The 10,495-nt window shown below is 39.7% G+C and overlaps 1 protein-coding gene across 1 annotated transcript; it reads left to right on the forward strand.

Moving 5' to 3' along the window:
- Window positions 1-5,163: 5,163 nt before the first annotated feature.
- On the forward strand, window positions 5,164-6,791 carry LOC113142382 (decorin). The gene is made up of 2 exons (XM_026327390.1): window positions 5,164-5,468; window positions 5,693-6,791. Exons 1-2 carry the CDS (start codon window positions 5,164-5,166, stop codon window positions 6,789-6,791), a joined length of 1,404 nt encoding a protein of 467 aa, XP_026183175.1.
- Window positions 6,792-10,495: the final 3,704 nt, after the last annotated feature.

Below are 10,495 nucleotides of genomic sequence, written 5' to 3' on the forward strand. Positions count from 1 at the left end.
AGTATTATTAGGATACTAATTTAAATAAAATCTCCCTGTTTCTATAATTTATTGACTGAATCATGCTGTAATACATGCTTTTTTGTAGAGTATGTAGTGACCCAGTGCAACTGTCCTGACCTGCCCTTGTTTCGTTCAGCTTGTTCTGACCATAGATGTCATGTTTTTGAGCTAACTGACCTGCAGGTTAGATGAGCCTCATGAACACAAAACAAATAAGTTCTATTACAGTTTGTATCTTTATGTTCAGGGGAAAGTCCAGTCAATTTTCAAAGCTGGGTGTAAAAAGGAGCCTAAATTAATGGTTTCAACTATGTTTTTATTTTTATGCTTTTAATTCCCACTTCTTTTTGCTCCTCCTTCCTCATCCCTCTTGTTAGTTTAGCTTCTTGCCATGTTTAACTTACTGGCACAAGAACTCCATACTAAAACAAAAACAGAAGTTTAATTTGGTGGAGCTATGCTAGGCAGGGTTAAGACAACATGACGTTAACAGACTGTTGTGGAGCCTCTATTTAGGATGACTTCTTCACTGAGGAAAAAAAGCAGATCATCTCACAAATACCAAATATTCTTTCATTTTGACTGCAGAACCTCAGGATAGTCAAGACAACACATTATGACAAAAGAGCATTCTGGGTGTTCATTAACCTCCTAAAATTCAATCAACCTAAAATATTAACTATCCACAGCAGTACTGGGTCTCCACATAGCATTTGAACTGGAACGGTCGGTGTTTAACTTTTAGTTATTGTCACATGCATGATAACAGAACTATTTCTACTGTGTAAAAAGGAAGAACTATTAAAGTACATTAATTCACAGTGCCTCAAAACATTTCAGTTCATTCAATTAGATCATCAGACAAAGAAGCACTAACAAACAGAGTGTATGTTCATTCTTGCTTTATACTGTTTCAAAACACTAAAACAATAAAGGACAGCACAATACTGAAAATTTGGCAGGCACAGGGAAGCACTGAATACAAAGAATATGTTCTGGCAGGAAAGAAAAAGGATAAAAAAAGATGGAAGTCTTTTTCCACCTTGTTATGGTTTCCATTGCATCATACACACTGCACAAACATGGGTCTAATAGCAAATTGATCACTGTCTGTGACCTTTGCCCTTTGCCCTTGTTAACCCCAAGCCACTGCCGCAACAAGCATCAGTCTCTGAGCAGATGGAACAGTTTGGAAGAAGGTTTATTTTACACAGCCGAGGCGTGAGTGACGCCTCGGCTGTGTAAAGGCTGTGTAAAAAAGCCTTTTCCTTCTCCTCCCTGCCATTTTACTCTGTTTTTCTCTTCCTGTTCTCCAGTTACATAATGTTGTTTGGTATATTTATTAAAACCTAATCATGTGTTTATCAAAAATAACAAAGCAGTGTTTTAATGTTTTCACAATCAATACACACCATTAGCTCTACAGGCAGAGAACAAATCAAACATCTCAAACACATCACATTTACTCATCCATATATACCAGTAGACACACTCATATACCCATTCAGACCAAACCCCATACAAATTCCACACTGCACTGTAAGGCCTGAAGTCAGTTTTTTGGTGACAAACTCATGACACACACCTGTTTTTAAGCTTCTTCTGACACTGAGGTCATTATTTGTCCAGCAACAGCAAGGTCAGTATTCTGGTCAAGACTCAAAAACAGAAGCTGAAATGAATTTAAGGCAAAAAATAATAATAATAATAATAATCGTGACCTAAATCCTACAGTAGCTTTAAACCACATCTGTAAATTATGGCAATTTGTGGGGGGGGGGGGGGGAGTGCAAGGCTAAGGGTAAGGCTAACTGGTGAGGCTGCTGGGCAGCTGTTAGGGCATCTGGAAGCATGGGGGGAACAAGCATTCAACTGTACAGCTGATTTATCTAGAAGGGAAAATTCCAGACAGATTTTATATCATGAGCTTTGTCTGTGAAAGAGATTTTTGAAGCGGTAGATGAAGAAATATTAAGGCCTGACAGACAGATACAGAGGCATCAAAAAGGGTAGATGAGAGGAAAGGCACAATATGGTATCTGCCAAGTTCTTTCTAAAAACTGATGTGTCTCATATGTGGTCAAAGGGTGGAAAAAAAATCATCAAAATAACACAATATACAGATGGCCAGCATACACACAAGAAACACTATTCCTACCCTAAAACAGATGCAGGTCTATTAAGAAACCACCCCCATCTGGCTGCCTCTTCCATTATTGTGACTTTTCCCACCTCTTTTCCTATACATTACGTCACCTTCAACAGGAAATGAGATGCCACAGCTCAAGGTGTTAGAGACGCCTTCAATTCATTTTACGAGGTTTTATTTTAATCAGTCTCCTTTTTTTCACTCATTCAGTATTCATGCAGATTTTCCTTCCTGTCATGATCCAGAAGAACAGAATCAATTTAGGCACAGAGACAGATATTAAAGCCCATCTGCTCTGTTTTCCCATGCAATGTTATGCAATACAAGACACCATCAGGGTAACTCAGGTAATTATGTGTGGATATATGCTGCCTATCAGTGGCAGAACATGGTACTACACTTGATTTTCAATGATTATGACATTCTCAGGTACACCAGATACCAACATTTAGTGTATGCGCTTATATGTGTGTGGAAGGACTGAATTCTCTTTCAAGATATACTAAACAGCAGTAGTAGTAGTGGTAGTACAAAATCATTCAACTCAAAAGATTTAGAATAGTATTGTAGGAAGTTGTAGTTTTATTCTAATTTACTATTGTTACATATGCAGTAAAAAGTTGTCTTGATTATTGTGCGTGCAAACCCTGGCGCGCGCGCACACACACACACACACACACACACACACACACACACACACACACACACACAATTTGACCTTTTCATCCAAAAGCTACAAATAGCTCAGTAGTAAAGGTTTGCAGCATCTCAAATCACATGCATCTTTTACTAGATCATGTGTATTGTAAGCCAGATAGCAAATAAGACAACAGCAGGGGTAAGTCATTTAATGTCTAAAAATGTTAAAGTGACATAAACCTAGGAAATTCACTCAGAACGAATGCGAAGATAATCCTTCCAGCTTCTCAAATATGAGAACTTGCTGCTTTTTTCTGTTTTGTATCATTGTAAAAAAATATTGGTAAAAATGTGATGGATATTTTAAGGCATTTTCCTGATTTTCAGTTTACTGTAGTTAATGGAAGGAATTATATGCAGTCTAAATGATAATGAACCCCTCACCATAACAAACTCATGTCTATAGACTGACTCATTTGCATCATCAGCCCCCAGGCTTCCTGATGTACAGTAGAGTATTAGCATAAGGGTCAAAGGCCAAGCAGATTCCAGGAGCTGCTCGTCACCCCACTGGGATGCTAATGTCTCCCCCTGAGTGGAGCAAACAGTAGCCACTTTAAAAAACAGCCATCACCTCTGACCCCTTTTACTAAAGTTACCCCCTTTCCCGCTATTGATCCTCCAGATTCCTGTGACGTTGAGGGTAAGTGTGAAAATTCTCTTCCAGATATCGGCATTTCAGGACTCATTACTTACGTCTGGTCCAGTGTGTGTGAGAAACAGCTCCTTACAGAGAGGGGCACTGAAAGGAAACGTTAAAGTCATCTATTGCCAGTGCTGGGGTGTGTAGTTCAAAGGTTGTCCCATTTCCTCAGGACTCTCTCGGCCCATACAAAGGGGAGGTCAACTGGATAACACAGACGAACGCAGCTGTGATGCTCATGTCAGGTAAGCAGGGCTCATAAATCAAGCTGATTCAAGACTTTGTTTCATCATCTGTGACTTTCTGATGAGTTTTATTCTAAATGGCTGCTTTAGTTTTATTAAAGCTGGCCTCATTTTCTCATTGTTTGGGCTCCACAGACCCACAGAAGTTGGTTACATTTTATTTTAAAAAACAACTTAAAGTCTGAAATGTTTATTCTCTTCTTGAACGCTCCTTGTCCCTTAACAGATAAAATGGAAGCACTTGCACTCCTGCTAATGTTCTTCACAGCTTCTGGATATTCATTCATATTGCAGCCAAGTAAGTAGCACTTCAGGCCTTCTCAATATTTCAAGCATATAGCAAAATTACAATACTTGAGGGAGAATTTTGACTTCATCCCAAACAGTAGGTCTTAGACATGTTTCCTCCTGTAATACTGTTATGACCCCAACTACTTTACTTGTTTGCAACATGTTTTATGCTTTTTGATTGAAACAAAATCAGTATATTTTGCAGAATTAGTGACTAACACATATTCCAAGTGATTGGTTTATCTCTTTCTTGCTGTATAGGAATGAGGGTGATACAGACAACTGGGCTGCTCAGAGAGCACCAGCCTGAGTCGAGAAATGAACAGTTAAGAGACGTTTCTTTATCAATGGAAAAAAAAAATGAGGAGAAAAATATAGTCGCTGAGTCCAATGAGAGAAGTGAAGGAGAACCTCCAAAGACTAACCCTGTGAGAAAGGCTGTGAAGAATGAGGGGGCTGTGGAGAACAGAAAAGGAGAAGATGGGCTGAATCTAGTTCAAAACTCAATAACAAACAAGAGGAGTGGAATGTCAAAAGCAATACTGACAAACTGGAAAACTGGAAAAAATGTCAAAAATCATAATAAAGGGACACCAGGGGGAGAAAAATACGAGAGGGGTGTACAATTTATTCTAAATGAAGAAACAGAGAAGCTGAAGCAAACGATAGTGGGAGAGGAGAGGAAAAGCAGCCTGGTTGCAGGGATTCATCTCCTCAAGGAGACAAGAGGAGACAATCAGGATGAAAAGACATTAACTGGAAAACTGGAAACAGTAGAAGGAGGAAACGAGAAAAGAGTGAAAAAGGCAAAAAGGGGGCAGGAGATAAAAAATGCAAAACATATTGAGTCAGTAGAAAGAGAAGAGGAAGAACACACAGCAGTTAGAAATCTCACACATCCTTTAAGCACATCCTCTGCTCAAGCTGGTAAGGAACCTGAGATTCCTGCCCCAATTATCACTTGGTCTCAAAGTCCTCCTGGTTCTCCTGCTCCTCCTCCACCTCTTCATCTTCATCATAATGTCCCCCAACTACAACTTCCAGTTACACTTTCACAAGGGTCTCCAGTCTCAACCAAATCAAATCAGAGTTCATCCTCTGCTAAACTGCTCAAGCTTACACATAAGACAAATATGCCAGAGGCCACAGGCAAACCCAGAATGTTTAAACTAATGGAAGTGAAGCAAAAAATAGTATCTCCTCACCAGCCACATACAACCAAGCCTTCATTTAAACCGCAGCTGGCAGCTGCCAAAACACCTTCATTGAGGCCAAGGCAAACCAACAAAAGCAGTAAAAGTAGGACAAATAAGAAGTCTAAGGAAAAGCAGAGGAAAATGGACAATAGAACCCAAAAACCATCAGAGAAAATGGAGGTCACCACGCTTCCTTACTTCACCGATAACTACTGTCCACCTGAATGTGCTTGTTATGGAAGGTAAGATATATTGAAAAAGATAAAGAACACCATGAACAACGTAGAAGCCGATTAAATTTCCTGTGGATGTTAATGGAATATATTCTAAAAAACATCTGTGCTAAGATACATTGTTTACAAATGTGATTGAAAATGTTGAATCTTTCCTTTAATGAAAATGTTTTCATATATGTTTTTAAAGGTCTAGAGAGCGTATCCTTAGTCTCATGTATTACTTTCCCCAGAGTGGTCCAGTGCTCTGACAGAGGGCTGCAAAAGGTTCCTTATGGCATTCCCTATAACGCCCGTTACATCCTCCTCATGAATAACTACATCAACAGCCTCCAGCTGGACCTGCTCGATGAATACGTCTCTCTGGAGTTCCTTGTGCTGAGCAACAATCACCTCACAGATGGTGCCATAGAAGAGGCCTTTGAGGGGGTCCTGGCTCTGAAACGCCTCTACCTGGATAGGAATCTTCTACAAAGTGTGCCAAGTGACCTTCCACTTTCTCTCGAGGAGCTTCGTTTGGATAATAACCAGTTGAGTGGGATGTCAGAGGCAGCCTGGGCTCGGTGCCCCAACCTCCTGGTTCTGAGCCTGAGCAACAACAGTCTTGGAAATGGGTCAAAATCTCTTCCTAATGCGGTGTTCTCTCCTCTTTGCAACCTGCGCACTCTGAACCTGAACCACAACCAGTTGACATCAGTTCCATTGGGTTTACCACTGTCCATCAAGGAGCTGTACCTCAAAGGGAATCTCATTGAGCAGATCCGTGGAGGAGCTTTCAATGGGCCATCAGAGCTGGTGGTGTTAGATCTGAGTGCAAACAAACTGACAGACAAAGGTCTTCTCAGGGATTCCCTCCTTAATGCAACTCACTTGGAAAGCCTTAACATAGAGGGGAACAGACTAAGGCAAGTGCCACGTCACCTTCCCCACTCACTGAAAACTTTAAATCTGGAGGCCAACCTCATATCTTCCATAAAGAAAGCAGCATTCAGGACCTTTAAAAACCTGGAGCATTTGGGCTTAGCAAGGAATAAGATCTTCAAAGTTGCACCAGGTGCATTCAGGGTACTGCCTGTCCTGCACCAGTTAGACCTCTGCCATAACACACTGGCCCAGGTGCCCAGACAGCTGCCGAAGGGTTTAAATTCAGTATCCCTCAACCACAACAAGATTCAATCAGTGCCTCGTGATGCTTTCTGCTGGGGTAATAAAAGTCTGATTCTCAGTGGGCTCATACGAGTGCATCTGGAACACAATTTCATTGATATGGGGAAGTTGGATGTGCAGGCTTTTAGATGTTTACGGGGCTTTCAGGTGGTGCACTTCTACTGAGCCACTGGAGCATCAAAGGAAAAGATACAAACAAATGTCCTGCTGGGACTATTTATGCACAGGAGTACTTACAAATGAGCAGATGTGGAAATGGAAAATTGGTTAAAAACAAAACAAAAATATGGCTTTTTGTTATTGGTGTAAATATTGTAATAATAAAGTGTAACTTATCCTGATGTGTAGAAACAAGCTCAGATGACTCTCCACTGTTTGACTACTGCACCTTTCTATTGATTTCCTTTTTAGGTCATTTTTGTTTTTAGCCAACATTACATGTGACTTGATATTAGGTAAATCTTATAATAGATACTGTAAAGTCAATGAAATAGAGTGGTAAGTCTGGTTAAAACAAAATCCCACAACACCACCTAATATAGACTTGGCCTCCATAATAGACATAAACAATTAACAGATTAACAATGAAGTGTGTTAAATTGTGTGAAAGCCTTTTTACATGACATAATAAACTATATTAGTGCCTAGACTAGCTGGAGTGTTTACTTGCTCCTATTGTATATACATGTGGTCTCTCTCTCTTTTTTTTTTTTAATAAACCTATTAAACCTATTAATAAAAGCATTTTGTGCCTATAGTTATTCCAATATAAAGACTAAGCTATAGACAAAATCTCCAGTAGATGGCAGTAATGTATAGGAAAATGGTTGTTGTGAGAGCTAAAGCTGTTGTGCGAGTGTGTAAAATGAGATACACAAAATATTGGGAAGCCATATGCTTCAGGAAGTTTATCTTGTGGGGAAACTGGTATATTTAAAGCTAAAGTACCACATACTCATATACACACACACACACACACACACACACACAAAGATTTTCAACTTCAGCACCAGCCTGAAAATAAAAACACTAATGAAGAAGATGATTTTTTTTTTTATGAAGGAAAAGCAGAAAGAAGGCAAAAGTGGAGAAAAAGCATTAGCCCACGTGGAGGTGCTTAACACTTTTTTTCTCTCTGCCTCACTAATAAGTTCAGTCAGCGACGTGGCACTGCACCCATAGGGCCTGGGAAAGAAGAGCAGGAGGAGGGGGACGAAAGGGAGGGCCGGGAGGAGGAGGAAGTAGGGGGAGGAGGTGAAGAAGAAGAATGGATCCAGGCTCCACTCGCTCAGCTCGTGTCCAGAAGGGAAGCGCTTCGGCTAGGGAAGGGAGCTCACCAGTACCTCCCTACAGTCCAGTAGGACCCTGACCCCATATCACAGCAGCACATTTCTACCTGGATCCACTAAAAACACTCCTCCTACCCTAATTTTGTCTCCTTTTTTCTTTTTTCCACTTTTTCCTTATAGCACATGTTCTTTCTTTCACTGCCATCTAAAGATTGATGTGTGTGTCTATACATGCAAAAGTGCATAACCACAGTAGATGTGCATAGGACCTGTATGCACACAGGTTTATGTGTGTGGGCTCATGTGAACTGCTCCCTTGAGTGTCTGAAACAAAGTGCTAATTTAAGTAGTTTTTCAGATGGATGAATTTATTTGTGTACTTCTGTATCCTATGCTCAGTGCAGTCTGATATTTAAGCCTATCCCAACAAGGTTTGCAGTTTACTGCCATCTTGTCTCAGCGAAGCCTGTTGTCTCAGCAAAGCCATTACTTGTAGAGCTACCTTTCATTTTTTTTGCCTAAAATTAGAAATATTTGCCTCTTTCTAATATCAGCATATACTTTAACATTAATATTTTAGTGAGGCATTGAATCAGATGCAACTCAGGACATTCATTAATTACTGGAAGGAGATGTATTCTTCAATTTACATAAATTGGCACTTGCCATTAGTATCTATGCAGTTTATCTTGAACTCTGACAAATGAGCCATGCTGCTTTTTTCCCCTCCTAACATCTTCTCAATGTGAACAATTCATTGACTAACTTACTAAAAATATCAAATCTGTGCCAGTTTATGAATCTATTTTCTAATGCTGAAAAGCTTCAAGATTTTGTTTTTCAATTCTCATATTTATAAAAAAAAAAAATATCTGGAAATTTGTCCATTTGGTTAAAAATCCTATGAATTTGTTGGCCAGTACCGACAGCTTGTAAATACAAATGCTGCAATGTAACTCCCATGTTAAAAGTTTCATGCAACAGGAATTTTATAGAAAATATAAATGGGAAGTTCATATGTTTCAATCATGGTTGTGACAGCATGACATTTGGGGCCATTCTTCCTTTACAACCAGTAACTGACTACAGTTGCAAAAAAAACACACACATACAAATGCAATTGGGTATGTGTACACAAACACACACACACACCTGTTAATACAATAGAAATACCCCACTGACTTCTCAGCCTAAATTCAAACACTGCTATCTGTGCCAATTTAACCTTCAACCTAAACCTAAGCCAGCCTAATCCAGACTCATCCAGACTCTAACCTTCAGTGCAAACTCCAAAGTTTGAATTGACCATCATGACCTCACTCCTCTGAAACTCAAACTTAATCTCTCAAGAAAATTAAGGTTCTCGTAAAGGGTTAAAATGGCTGCCTACCCAACAGCGTGCTATTACCTGTGTGAGAGGGAGATGGCGCTTTAGTTACCCAAGAAAATGGATGAGAGAGAAGGGAAGATGGAAAAGAGGGAGGGGAGAACAAGAGGGAGGAGGGGATAGAGAGAGAAACCATGGGAGCCAGAGGGACCTCTAGACACACACACACACACACACACACACACACGCAAAACCCATCATCTGCTCCTGGCCTGTACCTGCACCGACATTACACACATGTAGGAATGTGAACTTCACAGATTTTGCACAAGGTGATGCACATATGCAGAACAGAATGTTAAGCTTTGCATATAGAAATCTACTCACTCACATTTATGAAAATATCCTTCTCACACACATATACATGCATGCACTTTGTTATTCAGGGGATCCACAAGGGGGCCTGTGAGTGTCCATCTTGTAAAAGCAAACATCTTTGTCTGAAACAGACCACAACAATCTCTAGAGTTTACACTATAAACAGATAAACTGACTAATATTAACTGCTGCTGAAAAGGGATCAAACTCTGTATTCATCACCTAGATATTTAGGAAAAGCAAAAAGTGGTTGGGATGGGGTGGAGTAGACTAGAAATGTCACATTTCAAATTAGAGATCCTTTTGCTTTCCTCTCTCAAGTTATGCTAATTGTTGTGCAACTTGTGCATTGATTCATTTAAATATAACAACTAAAGACAAAAGACCTGCCAGTGAAGGAGAAAAGCTTTTTTAGTAACAGAACCTTGTATGCCTTGGGTTAATCAAACTATCCAAATGGAAAATTTGTGAGGTTATACAAGTAATCAAATATAATAGCTTAATATTCACTTTCAGAATTGCCAAGTCAAGAACACTACTTGGACTTTGTCACAAGTTCCATCCCTTGGCTGGATAATGCTGGTTGGCCGTAGTTTTACACAAAATAGAGTCACCAACTCTCAGCATCCAAGTATTTAATCTAATAGGTGTTTAGTCGATATCTGCTTACGTAGATTTTCCTGCCACTGGCCATTTGCTTGGGGCCGAGCACATATGGACACCTGCAAAAAGCAAAATTGTACGTCTCAACCCAGGTTTACATGATGACAACTTAGATCATTTGTTTTAAAATTATTTGCATTAATTCCTGAGCCTATTGTTTTCTTATCTTTACATTACATCTTGCATAATCATCAGTATTTAAAACTTAATAT

This window comes from Mastacembelus armatus, chromosome 23 (genome assembly GCF_900324485.2).
Source record: "Mastacembelus armatus chromosome 23, fMasArm1.2, whole genome shotgun sequence".
Lineage (NCBI taxonomy): Eukaryota > Metazoa > Chordata > Actinopteri > Synbranchiformes > Mastacembelidae > Mastacembelus > Mastacembelus armatus.

Coding starts and splice junctions, on each gene's coding strand:
- LOC113142382 (XM_026327390.1), top strand. CDS start 5,164: ATGCCAGAGGCCACAGGCAAACCCAGAATGTTTAAACTAATGGAAGTG. Junction 5,469..5,692: donor GAATGTGCTTGTTATGGAAG/GTAAGATATATT, acceptor TACTTTCCCCAG/AGTGGTCCAGTGCTCTGACA.